Source organism: Corvus moneduloides, chromosome 1 (genome assembly GCF_009650955.1).
Source record: "Corvus moneduloides isolate bCorMon1 chromosome 1, bCorMon1.pri, whole genome shotgun sequence".
Classification (NCBI taxonomy): Eukaryota; Metazoa; Chordata; class Aves; order Passeriformes; family Corvidae; genus Corvus; species Corvus moneduloides.
The window spans coordinates 33,064,256-33,085,612 of NC_045476.1; the positions used below are offsets into that span (position 1 = coordinate 33,064,256).

General features: G+C 36.7%; 1 protein-coding gene across 2 annotated transcripts in view; it reads left to right on the forward strand.

Annotated features, from left to right (window-relative positions):
- Positions 1-21,134, forward strand: part of PDCD6IP (programmed cell death 6 interacting protein) — a 30,467-nt gene extending 9,333 nt beyond the window's left edge. Inside the window, exons 4-18 of one of the 2 annotated variants that reach the window (XM_032104461.1) lie at positions 2,055-2,182; positions 2,769-2,922; positions 6,134-6,234; positions 7,934-8,065; positions 8,891-9,113; positions 9,855-9,978; positions 10,639-10,816; positions 11,227-11,338; positions 12,113-12,282; positions 12,992-13,240; positions 14,562-14,696; positions 15,583-15,677; positions 17,001-17,133; positions 17,500-17,705; positions 18,543-21,134. In XM_032104461.1, the coding sequence (XP_031960352.1) occupies positions 2,055-2,182; positions 2,769-2,922; positions 6,134-6,234; positions 7,934-8,065; positions 8,891-9,113; positions 9,855-9,978; positions 10,639-10,816; positions 11,227-11,338; positions 12,113-12,282; positions 12,992-13,240; positions 14,562-14,696; positions 15,583-15,677; positions 17,001-17,133; positions 17,500-17,705; positions 18,543-18,711 (2,309 nt within the window). In that variant the 3' untranslated portion in view covers positions 18,712-21,134. The remainder of the gene's footprint in view (positions 1-2,054; positions 2,183-2,768; positions 2,923-6,133; positions 6,235-7,933; positions 8,066-8,890; positions 9,114-9,854; positions 9,979-10,638; positions 10,817-11,226; positions 11,339-12,112; positions 12,283-12,991; positions 13,241-14,561; positions 14,697-15,582; positions 15,678-17,000; positions 17,134-17,499; positions 17,706-18,542) is intronic. The other variant, XM_032104462.1, reaches the window with a different exon arrangement.
- The last annotated feature ends 223 nt before the right edge of the window (positions 21,135-21,357 follow it).

Here is a 21,357-nt window from a genome sequence, read left to right on the forward strand (position 1 = left end):
TGGGTTTTTTTTTTCTCTCAGAATTTGGTTGGTTCTTTCTTCTTTGGGCTAACATTTAATGAGGATTGAATCAGTTTCATAGTAAGGTTCAGAATATTTAGTTGATGTAAACATAGTCTGTGAATCACCAGAGATCTGTAATAATTGTGAGGAAAAAAAACCAGTAACCATAACAATGATGATTACTGTAAGAATTTGAATAAATACGGTGTTACTGCAGCTTGAGGAAGCTTGCTTGTCTGCAGGGTAATTATATACTAGCCTAAATAATCTGTGCAGTAGATGACCAGAGATTCATGCAACAGTCTGTGTCAAATACCAAAGAAGTTCTTAACTGAGATGTGAGTAATGCTCAGTTAACAAGCAATGGGATAAGGGTCATTTTGAAACTTTAAAGCAGATCCTGGTGGAAAGAAATTAACAAAAGGAGATCAGAATTGGTGGTGAGGTTTCTGAGTGTAAAGCAAAGCTATCAATAATCAAGGGAGCAAAATTTCTCTTGACTGCTAAGAGAAGTCTCCAGATAGAAATTCAGTGTAAAACTCCTGAGACTTCCGTGGCAACAAGATGCAGGGATGCAACTTGAGAGTTCTGGCTCTTGCTGTGGTGCCGAACTGTTTTCTTCCCACGTTCCCCTGGATCCCAAGTCTGTATCACAGTGGTAGCTGACAGATACTGCTTTCAAGTGACTGCTTGAAAAGTGACTGAGTTCACAGCATGGCATGTAATCTGAAATATGTTGACTAAGTTAATTGGTAGTGCCATAAACAGATGAGTCTGTAGAAAATCTGTATTGCTGTAAATCACACTTGAGGTGCAGTCCAGAGTATAGAGTAATTTTGCACTTCAGAAGCTTTAAAGCCATATTTTCTTTCCCATCTTGTGTTTTAGTCTTTTCAAAGACTAAACAACTTTTGTCTGAGTTCAAGATCTTATTTTTAGAAAAATTCTGGAAAATAAACTTACAGAAGGGATATTATCTAGATAAATTAATATTCTCTTGATAAAATAGTGACTGTGACAGTGTAATTCACTTGGAAACAAATGGGAAAAAGGGCATGTTAGATTTAGGCTGGCTTGTCTGAAAACTTAGTGCAGGTTAGTGAGCACTAACATACAAGCTTCAGAGATGTGTTAGATAAATATGTAGCTGTTTAAGGAGGCTGATTGTCAGTGAAATGAAACAAATATACACCTTTAATGCCTTCATGTTTTAAGGATATCTGTACCTGGGTTTGTGAAATTAAAAATTCACTAGTTGTCACTTCTGTGTTCTCCAAGAGGACTGTCTAGACACTTTTTGATACTAGTACGAGACTAGTATCTGCAGTATTTGTTTTTTTCAAGCACTTGCGTAGGGCAAATAACCTTTTGAAAGCAATTAATAATCAAAATGGTTCCTGTTCAGGTATTTCTGGTTCTAGAAGTGTGGGCTCCATCCTCTGGAGCTATGAAGTACTGCAGGAGTCACTTCTGGACACTCTGCGCTGTTGTCTAGCGAGCTCAAGTTTTAATTAAGTAAATCCCTAACTGTTTCAGTACATGTATAATGAAGATATTTTTCAGCATTTTAAGCCTGAAACAATAGCTTTAAAAGTGAAACATTCCCTATATTTCAATAGATAGAAAACGGAACATGTAAAAGTCTTTGTAAGTGGTCAGTTATTGCAAAGTGATTAATGTGTGCAAGTTCATATTTAAGATGACCTCTCGGTAATGCTTCAAGAGCCAAAGAGCCGCACTCGAGTTAGAAAGACTTTGAAATTATTTTGTATACATTTTCATGCTGTTGCTTTCATGCTTTGTGTCGCTTTCTGTAGTTTCTCACATGGAAACATTTCGTGGTAGTACTAAATTAGACTTTGTGAAACCTTCAGAATGAACACAACTTTGACTTGAAAAGTTCAGTAAGATCGGGGGTTTGTTTGTTTGTTTTTCACTTGAAACTGTTAACACATTTAGTGATAATCATAATGTCAGCCTCATCTGTAGGATGCTAGAGAACTGAAGTTTATTTTCTTAACAGTCTGGCTAACTGTTTGTCTTGCCTGCAGCTCTGGCAAGTTTGGGATATGAGAAGACCTGTGTTTTGTTCAACTGTGGAGCACTGGCAAGCCAGATTGCAGCAGAACAGAATCTGGATAACGATGAAGGACTAAAAGCTGCAGCTAAGCACTATCAGGTACAGAGGCTCCCTGCTTCTGCTTACAAATTTAGAATTTGTATTCTTCAAACATCAAACAAGTATCTCTCTCTCTCTCTCTCTCTATATATATATATGTATATGTATATATGTACATACTTTCCTGCTCTGAACTGCAAAGATGGATTGGCAGTGTACCTGGTCTTGTCTCATACTTGTTTATCAGATTTGGAGGATTTAACTCTACAGAGTTCCCCATACTCCTTCCCTCAAGTGAGTTGGTAACTAAACCTTCAGCTTAAGATTTAAAAATTTTAGCTAGTATAAATTTCAGTTTTCACAAGTTATACAGTAATAATCCCTTTCTTCTTTCTGGAATCCATTAAAATCTTAGGATGTTAGGTGTAACCAGTATACCATTATTTACAGTCTGTCATGGTAAGTGTCTCATTGTAAGTGGCTACAAGAACAAGAGGTCACAAGGAGTTGTGTTTAGTGGCTAAACAATAAATGGGAGACCATGCACCAAAGAAACTTCTTTTGTACTTTTATGTATATTATATTTGTTAGTGAGAAAATGTGTATGAAAACAATGGATGATAATAAATTATTTTGTTTTACTTAGTTTGCTAGTGGTGCTTTTCAACACATTAAAGACACGGTTTTGTCAGCCTTGAATCGAGAACCTACAGTGGACATCTCTCCAGACACGGTTGGGACTCTCAGTCTTATTATGCTGGCTCAAGCCCAAGAAGTCTTTTTTTTAAAAGCGACAAGAGGTATATTTTAGTTTTTGGCTTGTATATTTAAGTCTATGTTACAACTTCCACAAAAACTTAGACATGTTTTAAGTTACTAAGAGCCTGTAAAGGGTGTTTCAGAAGTTTTTATGTTTGCCTTTACTGATTCTCCCCTTGCTCCTTGCTGGTCATTAAACACAAAATACAGATGTCCTGTAAGAATTTGTTTAAAGTTCACCTGACAATGCAGTTCTCCTATCTGCCTTTTTAGGTCCAAAACCAATAGTCTTCCTTCATCTTTACAAAGGATATTGCTGAATTATATTTTTTCCACTCCCCTCTTGAAAACAAAAGACATTCTCTGAAAGAACTGAGAGTACTAAAAACGGTGCATAAGGGATTGTGCAAGTACGCCTTCCCTTCTCTGTCTAGGGAGTGATTTCATGAGAATTTAGAAAGAAATGACTGTGCTAGAAACAAAGGAAATTTCCTAAGAGTTGAAGGGAAACAAATTCTGTTTTGTTGTTCCTGCTTTTAACAGAGGAACTCTTTGACCAAGTCTTTTAGAATGCCCAGTTGATCTTGGAGAAGGAAATTTTGCAGGTAGAACAAAAAATTACTTCAGGAGTTGTTAAGGGTTGATTGTGAAATACTCATTCAAAGTTTAGCTATCTTAATACAGCTATTAGAGAACTTATGCTTCAAAGAAATTTTCTGTGGGATGGTACTATCTTTGATACAAAATTTCTTCCTCTTTTGCTCTTCTCTCTTTGTTCAGAAAAAGCTGTGCATCTAGAAGTTAGAGATATCTAAAAGTAGAACTGAGGACATAGAGGTCTTATGTGATTGCCCACAAATGGCTCTTTCTCCTGACATAATTTGGAATACTTTGGAGGAAGACATGGGTTATCTTACTTGGGATGTTTCTTGTCTTCCCAGGGAAGATCCCTGAAAATTCTTGTAGCCTTTCTGCCTTTAGGAGAATCTCAACAAGAAACTGTTGTCCTTCAGCCAGCTGATAAATTATGTTTGTTCTTTATCATGCTGGTAGCAGTATTTTAGTCTCTGGCTGTTTGGACGTTGCTTTGAAATAAATTTGTGTAACAAATGCCTGAAATGTTTCCTTCAGGAACAGAGCAGGTGCTTCCCTCATTTTGCATGACAAATAGATTGTCACTTTCTCAATTTCTTCTTTTCCAAAACATGAAAAAGACAAAACAAGGCTAATCCAAACCCCAGATGTGCCCAATGAACTGAAGATTCTTGTGATTACTCCTAAGACCACAAGTCTGACAGTGTTTGAAGGTCAATAAGGTTCATAATCATCTGATAATGAAGGCTGTAGATCTTGCTGGGTTTAGGTTCTTTTCCATGGGGGGAAAGATATTTTGTGAAGAATCATGTTTGACAACATGATTAATTTCAAAAACCTGTTTTTCAAGCTCAAATCCTTCAAAGTTAGATCTCAAAATAGAAATTAAGCTTCTTGCTGCATTGGCTATTTACCTTACTTGGAATTTTCTGGGTTTTCTCTCATGTGAGATAGTCCATTTTTCAGCTTACCAGTTGTAATGATATTTCTGATAGAACTGAGTTTATTTATAACTTGAAAGAAAGCACGAGTGTTTGGCAAAAGCCCAGTTGGTCAATCACATCTAACTTCATTACATAGCTACAGACCAGTTCTTTAATTTCTGAGCCTTTCCTAATGCTTACTTTAAGTGTCTTTAAGTCTGCACGTTTGCTGTTCTGAATCAAGGCTTGCATTGTAGCTGCAATATTTTAAAGATATCTGATTAAAAACTAAAGCTTCTGGTGGTGAAAGATGTTCTGAGTTGTCTGCATGGACAAATGATTCTCCTCTAACATTTTCTTTTTTAATGGAAATGTAGTTAATACGCCAGTATTTTTTCCTTTCCTAATGCTCCAGCTGTAGGAAGGAAGATGCAACTACTGCACACTTGGTGGGGCTAGAAAGAAAAGTTATTTAGGTTTTTTGTGTGATTTGGTTTTCTTAAATATGTAGTGCATCAGACAGGAACATTCTAGGAAAGAAGTAAGGTGATAGATCTCACAAGCTCCTTTCTTCCAGTTCGTCCTCTAAATCCTGTTCCACAGTGAAAAGATCTTTCTGGCATACCTCAAACATGTTTACCTCATAGAAGCTAAATAGATTACGTCACAGCTCATGTCTGAAATGTTGTAGATTGATATGTGAATATGCTGGTATGAGCAGACCACTTGGGAATTCTTTGGTTGAATTTTGGCGGTTAAGCATACTCTGCAAAATTCCTGATCTCGCCATAGTCCATATCATGCTTACCAGCGTGTCAGCACCTGAGAGTCACCTGAGTCAGAGGGTGCTTGTTTGTCAGGGCAGCTATTTAGAGCGGACAGCCAGTGTTTGCATTGATTGCCTGCCTTCTCTTGGAAGGCTGAATTGCTAGTGCAGGCGGGAGGTTACCTCCTTTATAAAAGGAGCTAAAGATAATCCCTGGCCTGCACTACCAGTAGTGCATATGTCCTTTATAAAAGGAGATAGAGAGTTGAAGAATGTTCCTATTCTAGCAGTTTTGGCTTCAGGAACAGGGTGAGGATGTGAGGCAGGGGATACCACTGCAGGTAGGTACATACACTGATAGGAAGTAGTGGATATGGCTTTGAGGAACTGTGGTTATTTATGTCTAGGAATGGTGTTTCTATATTTGCTGTAAACTAACAGTGGTGTGGGCTGCAATGGAAAGGACCAGTCCCTTCTCCTCTGTTGCAGTTTTTCGGAGTCCTGACATGGAACTGGGTTAGGAACAGATCCTGCTGAAAATAAAATCTATTTTGCTAAGTAGATTTCAGCTAAATTCTTTGACTATGGCTGTACAAGTGCTTGCGCTGGCACAGGGAAGGGCTGGGAGCAAGCTGCCAGAGTTGTGAGTGGGATTGTTGTGGTTTTTATTGGCAGCTTGCCATTGGTTTGAGGTAAAGCATCACTCTTAATCCTGCATAAATGCTTGCATCTGCCAAAAGATTTCTTGTACAACTGACATAACCTTTGGTGTCATGATTGAAGCAGAAATTCTGGAAACTGCTGCTGGATGTCAAGAGGGAAGAATGGGATCCTACCTTTGAGCTGTGATGTAAAGCTGTACCCTTAAAATGCAGTTATTGCTGTTTGAAGATGAAATAATCGCCTGTTCAGTTGTAAAAACAGATGATGATCTTAATTGTTCTTTGTTTTTTCTCCTGCTCCCCACAGATAAAATGAAAGATGGTATCATAGCCAAACTAGCAAATCAAGCTGCAGATTACTATGGTGATGCTTACAAGCAGTGCCAGTATAAAGATACTTTGCCCAAGGTTAGTAACTCATGGAAATAATGTGGGATTTGTTGTTATTGTGAATAACTGTTATTATTTACAGTGTACCTAATGAAATACATTTAAAATATATGTCCTCAAGAGAAGTTGGCATATTGCTGCTTTTAAGGAGAATGAACCTGTACTTTGAAAAACAGTGAAGAATCAAAGGGGCAGAAGAGTGTGGGTTTTTTTAATAAGTGAAATCTTATTACATGAAGTGCATTTATTTGTAATGCATTTCATTAAAGTGAACTTGAAATGTTTATGGTGTTATTTAGGGATGCATTCTTAGAACTTAATGCCTTACTAAATGTGTTTTCAAGCTAACACGTTCTATTTGGGCCTAATTGGCTTCTAGTTTCAGTGTTTTCATGTGAAATTTGCTCTCATGTTGAGTACAGCATGAGTACAGACGTACTGTTCGCTCACCTGTTAGTGAAAAACATGACTGGAAGTCAGCGTGTGTCTTCTGTCCTTCTGCCTGCCTTCTCTTGCGCTACCCCAAAACAATCCATGATACTTGTAAAATATCCCAATTTAATCTTGACTCTTCATTTGAAGGCTGTTGGTTTTGGAAGAGGTAGAAAGATCTTTCTCGTGTTCCTTGAATGTTTCTTACGTAGGTGTTACGTTCATTATGATTTTTGACATGCAGTGAGATATAATAAAGCCATTGCTTTATCTTTTGTTGTTGTGTACCTTTCTAAGCTATAGATCTGCTCCTTGTTCCATTTGCAAAGTAGTGTGTCAAGTGATTATTTCAAAGAACATAATAAGGTTTGCTGGTTGACGCCAGCTCTGAGAACAGTTACATGTTTAGGAGTGTGACATCGAGGTTGATTGGATGCATCGAACTGCAGTTGCAAGGCCTTCCAGACAGCTTTGTCTTCCAAATTTACCCTTTTTTTTTAAATTTTATTTTTTTATCTCTGGGGGAACAGCAAGTTTGCACAAATGTGAAGAAGCAGGTCTTTGTATACTGAGGTCTTTAAAACATCACTCTGGTTTTCCAGTGCTCCTTGATTTAAGAAATAAAACAGTAAGGCCAAATCCTTGATCTAAGACCATGTCTGTACTGTGTGCTGCAGCGTAATGTTTTCTTCATGTCTTGGTTGGTACTCCTGCAAAGATAAGTGCATTTATATCAAAAGGCTAAAAATGACTTTTAAGTTGCTTTCCATGTCAATAGTTACTGGTCTTCTTTCTTTGCTCATTTCTTTCATAATTGTAGTTACTTTCTTGATGGGCCTGTTGCCTGCTGTTTTAAGTGTAATTACTTCGTTTAATTATAAAACAATCAAACCACAAAAACCCTAGAAGACCTATCCTTCGACCCACCTCCATTTCTTAAGAACACTGTCTTGGCTTTGTCTTGGGGGTATTTGAGTGTGTTCTCGCAACTGTCCTTTCTAATACATGCATGCATTTCTAATCTTTGAAGTAAATGTTGTGAGATCATGGCTTGAATTTAAATCATAGTTCATCTAAAATAATTGGCACCAAGAATTTTGCAACAGCAGATTAAAAATAAGATTCAATCCATGCAAAGCCACATGGTCTCTGACGTTTACCTCTAATGTTTTAACCTATCTAAACTATTAATTGGGTGATTCTAATTTCCTTTTCTTCTTCCTTTTTCTTCCTGCATCCCATGTTGTCTGTGGTGGTTAATGTGGTTGGACTTTCCCCTGGTCAGTATTTTTATTTCCAGGAGGTGTTTCCTGTTCTGGCAGCAAAGCACTGCATTATGCAGGCCAATGCAGAATACCATCAGTCTATCCTGGCAAAACAACAGAAGAAATTTGGTGAAGAAATTGGGAGGTTACAGGTGAGTAACTTTCTTCTCTGAAAAATGTGGAAAAACTTTTAATCCTGAAAAGCTGGGTTGGAGTTCTGAAATCCAAATAACTAAGAATGAAATGTATTTGGAAAATGCTGAGCATGTTTATCACATGAATCGAATTATCAGCTGGAAAGATGAAAGGTACCTCTGTAACTTTTATAAAGATATATTTTAGTGATTTTTGGGCAATTTGATACTGCTTGATATGTTAAATCTATGTTTATGTTTGCATAGGCTTCATATCTCAGTACAGCTAATATGACAGATTTGTTACTAAATTTTCCTACATGATGTTGTTAAAAATCCCCCAAACATTAAAATTTGACCTGATCTATACCTAGTTCTTTTGCTGATATCCTGCTTTAAATCTGAGTAATTTTTAAAAATTGTGCACACATTTCTCTTTTAGTCTTTATAGTTTTTTCCCTCCTATATCTGGTTTCTAGAGGGACTCAGATACAGATGTTGTAATGAATAATGTCATCTCATGTTTTAAGTACAGCAGAGAACAAAAAAGGCTAAAATGAACTACTTCCTTCAAGTCCCCATATCTTTTGGAAAAGAGATATGTGAAATGCTGCTTCAACTGATTGTGAAGATCCATGTACACTCTGTATCTATTGATATGCAGGAAAGTTGACAGACTATAAGATGATCGTGTTGACATCTTGAAAGTTACTATTATGCATTTATCAACTTTATGCAGGATGAAGCTTGAAACTTCTTTTTGTATGCCTATCTGTTTTCTTCAGAATATATGAAAGGGAGGAAGAAAAGTTACTATTTTAACTGTATTTTAAATTTTTTTAGCATGCAGCAGACTTGGTCAAAACGGTGGCATCTCGCTATGATGAATATATAAATGTTAAAGATCTGGTTGACAAAATCAACCGTGCACTTGCAGCTGCCAAAAAAGACAATGACTTCATTTACCATGACCGGGTTCCTGACCTGAAAGATTTGGAGGCCATTGGAAAAGCCAGTCTTGTGAAGTCTACTCCTGTTGTTGTTCCACTCAGTCAGAAATTCACTGGTAAGCGAAGCGTGTGGAGTGCACAGGGCAATTGTTACCTTGTGAAACACATGGCTGACAAGGTTCATTTGTACCATGCAAAAATAAACGTTTACTTTTTCCATTGTATTGCGTGTATAGCAGTGTTTTTGAAACTGCTGTTTTTCTTCTCCAGTTTGTTGTTGTTGTTCTTGATGATAAGTGTAATAAAGCACAGGTTGAAAATTCTTGCCTGAAATGTACAATTCTCTTAAAGATTTAAGATTTTCTCAGTAATTGTATTTTCTATATTAAACGAATCTTTTTAATTTCAGAAGGAACAGTTCTGTAGGGGACAGTACCAAGTTATACAGTATGGACTAACCTAGTTGCTGGTCTCCCATAAAGTTGAAAAATTTTACTTTGTTGGCTGTACAGATGAGTTGTGAAAAAATTATTCTCTTACCTTTCTCATATTTTTCCTTTAAAGAAACAAAATTAGAAATGGAGCCTTAAGGCAAATCTGATTTTTAACCCTACAATTGGTTTAAATATATTGTCTTTTAAATTATTTCTAACTCAATTTCAGCCATAAAAACTGAAATCTAAAGGCCTTTAAAAATAGATTTTTGTTTTTAAGACATCTTGAGGAGAAGGAGGACAGTCACTTAAACTGTTTAGGTCAGTCTCTGTAGTACAACCTGTATAAAAAAGCTGTGAAGATGTTTGTGTGCTTTTACTTTCATAGTGCAACTTGTGTAATTTATACTACTTTAATTGCAGACCTGTTTGAGAAGATGGTTCCATTGCAAGTGCAGCAATCTGTGAGCGTTTATAACCAGAGGAAGGCAGATCTGGTAAACAGGTCAATAGCCCAGATGAGAGAAGCCACAAATCTGGCAAATGGGTAAATATGGCTTCTTGTTAAGTTTCTCAAGATGTGCACAGCCTGTAAGCCCTGGGTGCCTTGCAGCCTGCAGATACCCAGATTATAGCAGTGTTTTTTCATTACTGTATGGTAGGCTGGCAAACTGAAACCATAACAGGGAGATTTAGAACTACTTTTCTGTAGGTGTTAAAAATGAAAGCTTATTAAGAACAAGTAGTATTTATTTTTACTTCATCTTTACTCATTTTTTAGGAGTCCAACACTTGCTCAGAAAAGGTTCCAGCACCATTAATCTACAAGGATTTTCATATTCCAATGGTCATTTAAAAAAAATAAATTGTTGTTTAAAATAACTAACTATAAAAAAATTATACCAATCTGAGAGATAACAATGTAACTTAAGGCAGTTGTTTCTCCTGTCTACCAGTCACTACCTAAAATGTTTGCCATGTTTTGTAAGTGCTAAAAGACTAGGATTTCTTTAGCTTTTTAGGAGCTTTGAAATACATTGTTAGTGAGGTGTACGCCAGGAATATATTTAGTGTTTTCAGTTTGAAATTTCAGTTCAGGCGTACATTGCACACCATTTCCATTTTAATTGACTGTGTGATTGTTTGTTTGGATAGAAGTGTTATTTTCAGGAAAAAAGTTGTTTATTTAACACGTTGACTTTTTCAGTGTGTTGGCTTCCCTCAACCTTCCTGCTGCTATCGAAGATGTGTCTGGGGATACTGTTCCTCAGTCTATTTTGAACAAGTCTAAGTCTGTGATTGAACAGGGGGGAATTCAGACTGTTGATCAGCTGATTAAAGATCTGCCTGAACTGCTGCAAAGGAACAAAGAAATTTTAGATGAAGTAAGCCCAAAACCCACTATACTAAAACAGTCTTTAAAAAATCTCCACTGGATGCTTCGCTTTAAATGGCAATAGAAAAAATGCACAATTATTCACATGCTTGTAACTTTAATAGCACTTTCAAAATACGCTATTAAAGTGTTCAGCCCATACAAAAACTGTGCTGTCACATGTGGATGTTTCCTTACAAATATTTTCTTTTTTAAAATTGTTGGTGGAGAGGGGGAAGCATTGGGAAAACATTTTAAAGAAATTTGGGTGATTTGTCCATTTCATGCCTGCTTTTTATTTGTCAAATTAAATTTATAAAGGATGTATAGGCAGTTTCTGTTTTCTACACCAACTGCCTATTTTGAAGCTACTTTATGTTTAAAAAAGCTTATAATGCATGTAACATTTTACTCCTGCAGTCTCTGAGATTATTAGATGAAGAAGAAACTACAGACAATGACCTGCGAACAAAATTCAAGGAACGCTGGCAGAGAACACCATCCAATGAACTCTATAAGCCTTTGAGGGCAGGTAAAGTCCATGTTTCATGCTTTGGGTTCTAAAGGTGTCCATAGTGTAAATTAAAGTAGTTTTCAGTGCTCTGATATTATCTATAAATACACAAATTCAGTTTGAGGGAGGTTATGCCAAAATATCCTGGTTGCAGTCTGCACTGTTATTTGAAGCTGAGAGGATGTGACAGCAGGGAATTTGCTGCTGCTTTTGCACCCTTGGTATGTACGTGAATGCTAAAGTTTCAGAAAGCAAATGGAGTGAAAAATGGCTACTCTCCTAAGGATCTGATTGCAGTTGCCTCTTAAATACTTCAGTGTATTTTTCTTTGTTGACATCTTTTTTTTTTTTTTACCATCAATGTGTTTTCTCTTTAATTTGGTGGTTTGTTTATTTTTTCCCCCAGCAGTTAGTCAAACTACTTAAGACCAGCACTATAGCATGTTTTCTGTGTGCATAAAATGTGTTGTTTTTTGGAACTAACAAGGGACCGATAACCACTGACTCAGTCTTGCAGAGTTACAGAGGTTTAAATCTGCAGAGTAGCTCAAACCAGTGTTCATTCATATGCCTTTGTATGCTTCACTGCAGAATTAATATAGGAGCCTAGTTTATGCACTATTTTAAACATAACGTAGAAGTTTAAGTTTTATATAAAAGTCTTAGGTATTGTGCAGGCTCATAAAAATGTATGATGACTTGCTGAAATGCACAAAAACAGCTCAGGTGCAAGACTTGGATGAAACAAGCTTTGAAATTATATAAACTCCCTTTTTTTCCTCCTGCCCCCAGAGGGAGCCAATTACCATAATATTTTGAATAAAGCTGTGCAAGCAGATGGGCAGGTGAAAGAGCGCTATCAGACTCACCGGGATACGATTGCACTTCTGTGTAAGCCAGAGGCAGAGCTCAACGCAGCCATTCCTTCTGCCAACCCAGCAAAAACATTACAGGGAAGTGAGGTAAAGCAGTGAAATCTGTCTCTATTTTGACTAGAAGTGCTAGTTGTCTAACAAAGTAAACTTATGTGAATTGGTGTGGAAGCTGATCCTTAGCTGCTGGTGTTTCTGTCCCAATTCATACAAGATGTAAGTAACATTTGGAAAGAAGTTGCCTTTATGTTTAAAATCTTTTTGAGTATAGTTTGTTACATTTAATATGAACAAAGTCAATCACCACGGACAGCAAGACTGACTATTATAAAAGGAGCAATCTTTGAATATTTTTATTATTTAGGGAAGTGAATGGGTTCTTGGGATAAAATAAGATGTGGCTCAGTATTTTAAAGTATTAGGCAATTACACCAATTTGCTTTCCAAGAAGTTAATGGCTCATCTACAGAAATACTATTATTTTTCTCATAGAAATTATTTGAAGTCAGTGGTTTTGCTGCCATTTTAGAATATCCTATTGGAAGGTATCTGATCAGCTTAAAAAAACCCAAACATTTTGCAGTAATTCAGTCTTATTAACAAAAGCAAACCTGTAGAATATAATATAGATTGAGAAATGCTTGAAGATCTTTCTTTGGTCAGATTTTGTCCAGGTTTCTCACTCATACAGAAATGTCAGCATCAGTGAGGAGTGCAAGATGGAAACAAGTTATTAATAAATTATACTTTCCCAATAGTTCCTCTAAACCTGCTGACTTAGGACATTTATGTTGCCTAGGTTGTTAATGTCTTAAGAACTTTGCTGGCCAATCTGGATGAAGTTAAGAAGGAGAGAGAACAACTGGAAAGTGACCTGAAATCTGTAAATTTTGACATGACAAGCAAATTCCTGACTGCACTTGCACAGGATGGTGCTATAAATGAGGAGGCTATCTCTGTGACTGAGTTGGACAGAATTTATGGAAGTTACACACAGAAAGTGCAGGAGTCCCTAAAAAAGCAGGAAGAACTTCTCAAAAACATTCAGGTACAGCACTTTGCATGTTTTCCTTTCTCTTAAACTGAGAGGAATGATACTTCCACCTCTCTAGTGCTTTAGAAGTCTCACTTTGCTTTCTAGTCTATTTTGCTTGTTATTCTGTCATATGTCAGTTGATACTCCTTTATTCCTTGATCACTGAAAAATACAGAGATGTCTTTGTGTTCACTGGAAAGAAATGTGAATGTTTAGCAGATTCTCCCACAGCTCCAGTGTACTTTCTCTTGGACCTTTTCTTGGCACAATTCTGCAGATGGTTTTGTCCTTAAGCTTCTTTCCAATGGTGTGTTAAGAAGGTTTTGAGTTTGTTTTGTTTTTTTCCCCTCATTCCATTTTAATTCTTTTTGGGATGACAGGAGACCTGCCCTTACTGTCTACTAGAAGACATTTTGGGTCTCTGAAGTACAGCTTGGTTTATTCCTAATTGCTCTTTACAATGTGCTTGGCTTCCAGCATGTGCAAAGCTCATTGAAGTAAATCTTAATAGAATTTCCCAAACTTTATTTATAAATTCAGTCTTAATTTGTCAGAGGCAGGTACCTGAAACATCTGACAGAAGAGGAAGTCTTAGTGCTTGGAGAAAAGACAATAGCAGCTTGAGTAATGGTGGAGACTTTTTCCAGTAGGGAAAAAAAAAATTTCTTAAATGACCATATACACCATGTTTAGCAAGGATTTTATTTTAGGATATTTTTTCAGCACAAGATAGTTAAAAAATCTTGATGGTTATTGCTTTAATGTTTGAATGTCCTGGAGTTCAAGTTTGTTGGCTTCTGGCAGTTGAAACAGTCTTTTTAAGTTTGCTTTTTTATTTTCCTGAAAGAAATGACATGTAAATAAATAAGTGATCCTTCTGTAAGTTTTCCTCTTCCTTGTCCTTTTAATAGCTTGCCAATGTCAACCAAATTTGAAGTAATGCTTCTCAAAAATACTGACTTTCAGTAAGATTTTATGAATATCAATGGAAGTTAGTACAGGAGAGAGCCTAATTAGTATAGCCTTGGAAAGACAGTCTGCAGGATGAGCTTGAGAATTATTAAAAGGCAGCCCACCACAGAACAGGTAATTAACTGGTGATACCTACTGCCAGTGAGTTAACATATGTACAGTTCTGAAATATACATTATAATGGTCACTGCACTTGGCAGATAGCAAGTATGGAAGTCCAGTGTGGATGGGAGATGAGGAAAAGCAGGTATTGGGAAAAACAGAAGCAGTGAATAAGAGGAAAAAGGAAACGAAACGTACAGAATCTTACATGGAGCTAGCTTGCATTATTTGCACTGTTCATTTGTTCTCTTCTTTTAAGAATGCACATCAAGATTTTTCAAAGATGAAACAATCAAACAACGAATCTAATTTAAGAGAAGAAGTCTTGAAGAACTTAGCTGTAGCAAATGACAACTTTGTGGAACTTGTAGCCAATTTAAAAGAAGGCACAAAGGTATGGTAATGTTTAAGGGATTGAAAGGACTTTTTTTATTTATACAATGAGATGTGAATCAAAAATCATAGTAAACTTTGCAGACATGGTAGCTGACAGGTGCATTTTTTAAGATTTTAGTACGGAAGCGAGGACAGCAAGTTGCTTGAATTTTGATTGTTTCAAGAGCTGTGAAATGCTTCTTTGTTCCTGTCTGAAATGTAAGCTTTTCTGAGCAACAGGGTAAGTTGTTAATTACAGCTGAGTAAATGATGCTGAGGCACCCAGATGAGTCATTTTATCTGAGAAATTCTTTCATCTGTTCTCCCGTGGTATTTAATCACCTTATAAAATTGGTGTTTTAAATGTTGTTACTGCATACATGAAAAATAAGGAGAGCTGTATTTAGGTTGCTTTTTTTGATCTGGGCTTCTGGAAGGTGAATTGCAGCTTCTGTATGAAATATTTTTTGCTGGTTTATTGATAGCTCATTAGAGGGAAAAAACCCAACCTCTGAGATAGCTGTACAAATGGAATGTGTGGAACTGAGAGCAATAAAATTAAAATAAAAATAAACAATTATGCTTTAAAAAATAAATAGTTCATCTCCAGCAGTGATCTAGTTTTGCTCTGGTTTTAATACATTTTTTTAGTTATCCTAAACTATTTTTATATTTACACACACAAACCCCCATAAAAGTCTATGCTATTACAGGGATGGGCAAAAACAGCTGACTAATTTTGGTTTTGAAAAGCATAGTAGAATGTATTAGCAAACTTTATTGGAATGGCAGGTTCTGGGCAGTGTAATAATACGCCTATAACTGGATCAATATGTAAGAAGTATGCTAGCATGGAGTCTGAAAGTATTGACTGAGCATATTCTGTTTTTATTTTTCTTTTCTAGTTTTACAATGAGCTGACAGAACTCCTGCTGAAATTCCAGAACAAGTGCAGTGACATTGTCTTTGCTCGCAAGACTGAAAGAGATGAACTGCTCAAGTAAGATTTCAATGTTTTGTTTAAGCATTGCAGAAACGTTAAAGTATTTATCAGAAATTTGTCTGTGGAGACATGTTTATTATGGTACTTGATAAAATGAGAAAAGAAGAATAGGTGTGCTAAGCCTATCACCTCTTTGCTTTAATCCTAGTCCTACTCTCCTCTCCCCTAGGAAAGTAATAGGAGAAATAAGTGGAAAATCTACTTTGAAGTCTGCTCTACTGTTCCTATGTGCAGTTCAGCACAAATCTGTTTCATGTTATGATTTCACTCTCTGTTCTTTTTGGCATGCATTTGTTAGTTATTTTATTTTATTCTTTCTTTTGAGGAACTTCTAATTTCTGCACCCTGCTCCTGCTGTCAACTTGGTTTGAGAAATTAGATGAATGCTTCATCATATGATTGTCTTCCATGTGTTCAGTGTGATGGGGGAAAAGTATCAGTATTCTATTTCTGCTCTGTAGGCTGCTCTAGTCTCCTACTTTATCATTGCTTAGATATGTGGGTTACTTACAATGCTGGAGAGAGAAGCAGATTTTGTCCAAACTTCATATGAGGAAGAGTGTTTGATGTTGTCATTGTCCCCCACATGAGATCAGACCTAGTATAGTATGTTTCCAGTGTGGTTTTTAGGCTCTTAAGAGGAAAGCATAATTGAAGTGGTTTGCCTTTTAATCTCTGTTCTTTAGCAAAGCACAGAGCCTTTTAAAAGGACTAGTTGTTACTGAAATTTTGGTTAGTGAAACTGCAGTTGTTCTGTATACTTGCCATGTTGCAACTGGGATGCTCCGCCCTCAATTTTTACCTCTCCTAACTTGATCCTTTGTAGAGTTGTTCTTTTTCATTTGGCCATTGTGCTTGTAAACAAATTCTGAGTTACAACCCCTTCTGCCTTTATTTGGCTTCCTGTATTCCTGTAATTTGGGAGCTGCTAGGCTGCCTAACCAAGGCAGAGGTCTGAATATCTCACATCTCTACTCTGTTAATGTTCAGTGTTAAGGCTGTAGGGTTAGTGTTGATAGAACATTCTGCTGAGTCTTGCTGTGCTCTTTTGCTGTTTTGGCTACTGTTGTGATCTATACCCAGTACTGAGTTAGAACATAAAGACATTATTAGAAAATAAATGTAACAGTTAATCAGTGAGTTGGCATGGGAATGGTTTCTGTGGAAGTGATTTGAGCTCCAAATTAAGTTTGAGCTATCTCAGTGATCATGCTTTAAATATTAGACTTCCTCTGTTGCATCTTTTTGGCTTAGCTTGCTGCAGTATGTAACAAACAATTCTTAAACTAAGCTGCATGTTTGCTTTTTTGTTTTCAATAGGGATTTGCAGCAAAGCATTGCTAGGGAGCCCAGTGCTCCCTCCATTCCACTGCCTACATATCAGACCACTCCAGCAGCAGGAAGTAAGCCAGCGGCATCTCTGACTCCCACTCCAGCCCCAAGAACCATGGTGGTAAATACATGCTACAGAATTAGTGGGTTGAAAATACTGAGTCCATACTTGAGAACTCTAAGCTGATCTGTAATTTGTGTATATCACTCCTTAATATGCTGGTGTAGTTGGAAATGCATTGAAGTGAAATAGAGGGCAAAATCTTAAGGCTTTGCAGAGAGGTATGTTATGTACTATTCATGTTCATGATTTATAGACTTGAAATTAAAAGTTTACTGCCTTCTAGATGCTTTGCATCATCTGTATAGACTAAATATAGAATGTCTGTTTAAAATGAAAATAAAAATCTGTTAATCATATAACCACAGCTTTTGATTCCAAGACTTCCATAAAGAAGCTCCAGCTAAATTCACTTTCTCTTGTTAGGGGACTAAACCACAGCCACCAGCACGGCCACCACCCCCAGTGATTTCTGCAACAAGCAGTTCCTCTTCTGCATTAGCACCCTCTGGAACAGCTGCAGCACCTGCTGCTGCTCCAGCTCCTACTCCAGGAGCCAGTGCACCTGCAGCAGGCACTGCACCTTCGCAGGCACAGGGACCACCTTACCCCACTTATCCCCCTTACCCAGGGTAAGTTATGGGAGCACTTAAGCAGATTTTTGTTATCCTGTTGCTTAAAAGCACTTTTTTTTGTGTGTGATGTTTTAACATTAGTTATTGTTACAGTTGAAGATGTGTTTACTGTTTGAGGCAAGGGATTTTTTTGTTTGTTAGTTTTTTGGTTTGTTGGGGTTTTTTTTGTTTGGTTTGGGTTTTTTTGGTTTTTTGTTAGTTTTAGTCATGTAACTCTTGTAGGAATCGTTTGCTTGTATCTTTTGTGGGAAGGTTCATTTTAGGTGTTTAGTTTATCTCCTTTAAAGGAGAAGGAAAATAGGACTGCATTTCCTTAACTATGGTTTGTTGATTATTGCCAACACTTGCATAATCATTTGGTGGTGTTTATCTCAAAAGTGTTGGCATATCTCGTTTTTCAAACCTTTAGCACGATACTAAGATGATGAAAAATACAGAGAAAATTCCAGTTGAGTAGTGTGCTTTCTTCTGATGCTTTTTTCTGTCTTCCTGGTGTTATCACAAGGAATTGAAGGCAGCTGTTCTCTCCTTTGTCAGCAAATATTGAAATATGCACAATGTTATTAAATGTTTGAGAATCAATTTAGATCAGTTCTAGTTCCAGCAAGTTGCCTTTACTCCACCTTCTGTCTGCATTTCTGTTCCACACATTGTAATAGTTTTCATATCTGCTCCTTGAAAGTAACCACACTTCCTGCTGCACTCAAAGCAAAATGGAAGGAAAGCATTTGTGGAGATTGCATGTCTTTTTGTATTTATTAATGAGTTGTTTTTGCAAATTAACATCATCTGTGTTTTTCAACTCAGTTATGCTTTTTTTCCGCCCCCCCACAGGTATTGCCAGATGCCAATGCCAATGGGCTATAATCCATACATGTATGGTCAGTATAATCTGCCATATGCACCCTCACCTGTGTATCAAAATCCTGGACAACCACCATATCCGCCACCTCAACAACCTGGATACCCTTTTCCTCAACAGCCTTATTACCATCAGCAATAATGTCTCTGCAAAGAAGCTCTGCTTGTTAAAATTTGGGAGAAATTGGCAATAAGTGTACTAAAACTTCTAGCTTCGGTTAGTGTACCATACTGAACTGTATGCAGCTATAACTCCTGTCCCTTGTTAACTGCTCCAAAATGTCTAGATCAGTTTTTATTACACTAAACTCTTTGCAAGATCTACCGCTCTGGTTTAGACCATAGACTAATACCAGAATTCGAGCCTAATTCAGTGGTCTGAAGCTGTACACTACATTTTGGTTAGACCAAAATATTTGTTTGCAAAAATCCTGTAAGTAACAAATAGGTTCAGATGAGAAAAACAAAGCAGTGTGTGCGCTGGGTGTGATATATTCTACAGAACCATATAGCATTTTCTTCTACACTCCATTGGTTTGTATTTTTTTTAGTTTAGTTAAAATATGCTATTTTGTCTAATAATCAAGGCCTTGTAAATCATCAGTAAAAAGAAATAAATTACTTAAGAATGGTTTAAACACTTGGCATTCTCATTACCATAAAAATGTGTTTTCTGTGTCTGTAGATTGCTTCATTTGTTCCTTGACTTTCATAATACGAAGAAGTTCTCAAGAGTTTAGCCTTACGAGTGAATTTCCACCTCTTTTCCTTGATTCTGTATTTTTGTGACAGAATCTATATTTAACCATTTAAGTGTTGGTAGATGAAATCTTACAGGTAGAGTTTTCCTATGACCTTGAAGTGTATTGGACTGAAATACATTTATTACATTTTTAAAGAATGGTTACTGTCACCTGCGGGATACTGTGTGAAAGAAGGGAGGTCAGGGTCCTCTTACAGGACCAGTGAATAGTTGTTCTAACTTGTGTTTTCCAAAGAAATGTTGATGGGAAACGTGTTATGGCTCAAAATAGGGCAACTATTGATTGCTGGAGCTTTGCAGTTTGTTTTTTAAATGATTGCTTTTTTTCCCTTGAAAAAATTGATGTATTCCCTCAGGGAGCTTGTTATCAGTGGAAAAACTTTTTTTTGGGGGGGGGGGGGGAGAAAGTCTTGTAAATTAAAGCACATTGAATGTTTACTTTTGGATCCATCATCTCAAGGGATAAATAACCTTGCACTGCATTTTACATAAGGTAGTGAAGAATCTAAGTTTGGAGTTGATGGCTTCTACCAAATATTTGCTAACCATTTTTCAGCCTTTTTTTTTCCTAACAGGCTTGTCTTATGAGGGACTCTTCTTTCATTTAGCCCTTGATAAGAATTACTTGGTTCTGTGGGACAATTAATTTTCTGAATGCTTCATACAAGATGTTCTGGCCTTACAGAATAACTATCACAGTACCTGTGTTATTAAAAGTTGCTCCTTTGTTTTTCTATTAAAGTGCCTGATTAAGATATCGAGGTATATTTTAGTGTAGGTGTTTAGAGGTGCCAGTTATTGTAGCATCTGGGTGGAAACCTCACTGGATCATGAATACTCTTCCTCATAAAGAAAGCAGCATTCATATTCATATGAGCTCCTTTCTTTCTGTCTCAAGTTCCTCTTGCTGTGTGATCATTCCGATTACTGTGTGAAGACTCCTTGTCTTTAGTACTCGCTAACCCCTGCAGAAAATGTGGATCAAAAGGTAGAAATAAGCATCTCTTATAGAACTTATTGAGTACCTAATTCTAAACAAATTTATTAATCTGTAGAAGCTCAGTGATGTGGGGAACACAATGGAGTAAGGGAATACAGCACTATAGATGAAACTGCTGCACAAAGACAGGTGCTTTGCATTTCTTAATAAACATTGCTGAATGGGGTAATGGGGTGGCATAAGAACTTCTCCATTTTTTTTTTTCCCTGACGAGAATACATGAGGTGAGCGAGGACAATGAGAAAAAGCTAGGAAGATAACTGTTTGGAAACAGCAATCAGAACCTGATTTTATTCTAACTGGAAAAACAGTCGTTTTCCACTAATTTCACTGTGTCAATGTGAGCAAGTGCAAGTCTAATGCAACCTTTTAAATTCTAAATTTTTATTATGCCATGGGCTGTAGGTTTTTCAGTTCACACATTAGATGCATTTGAGCTGTTGTGTAAGTTTGTTCCTAGTGCCTCAATTGATAAAACTTATTTTCATGCTGTATAAAAAAAGTCATCTGGTTCAGCATAAAGATTCTTACAACTGAAACTTCCTTTCTAAATTTCATAGATCTGGAATTGCTGTCAAAACATTTTTTCCAGTTGTGTTTTTGCTTGCTTTAGTCTATTATTTGAATATGTGTAGAAATCTATGCATTATGTTCAGTTTTTCTCCTTTTTTTTCCTAAAGAGAACAGAAAAATCCAGAGATATGTTATGTATTTGCTTTTAAGCATGCAGTTGTCATGACTTTGGTTGAAATGTTACCTTGTTCTTCTATAGTTTATTAAAAAAATCAGTTAGAAAACCTGATTTCATGGTGTTTCTCTCGAGTCCTTTGGGTTCAGACAAATGTTATTTTGGAAAGGATGGAAACAAGTTATGGGCCCCCAAGAATGTTTGTGCTGTGGTGAAGGTATATCAGCTGCAGCTGCTCTGTAATAACCGCCTCATCCAGATCCTGGTAGTGTTTATTTCCAAAGCTGTTTGAGTGTATTTCCCTCTGTTTATATGAGGAGGAAATGATGAAGGTTGT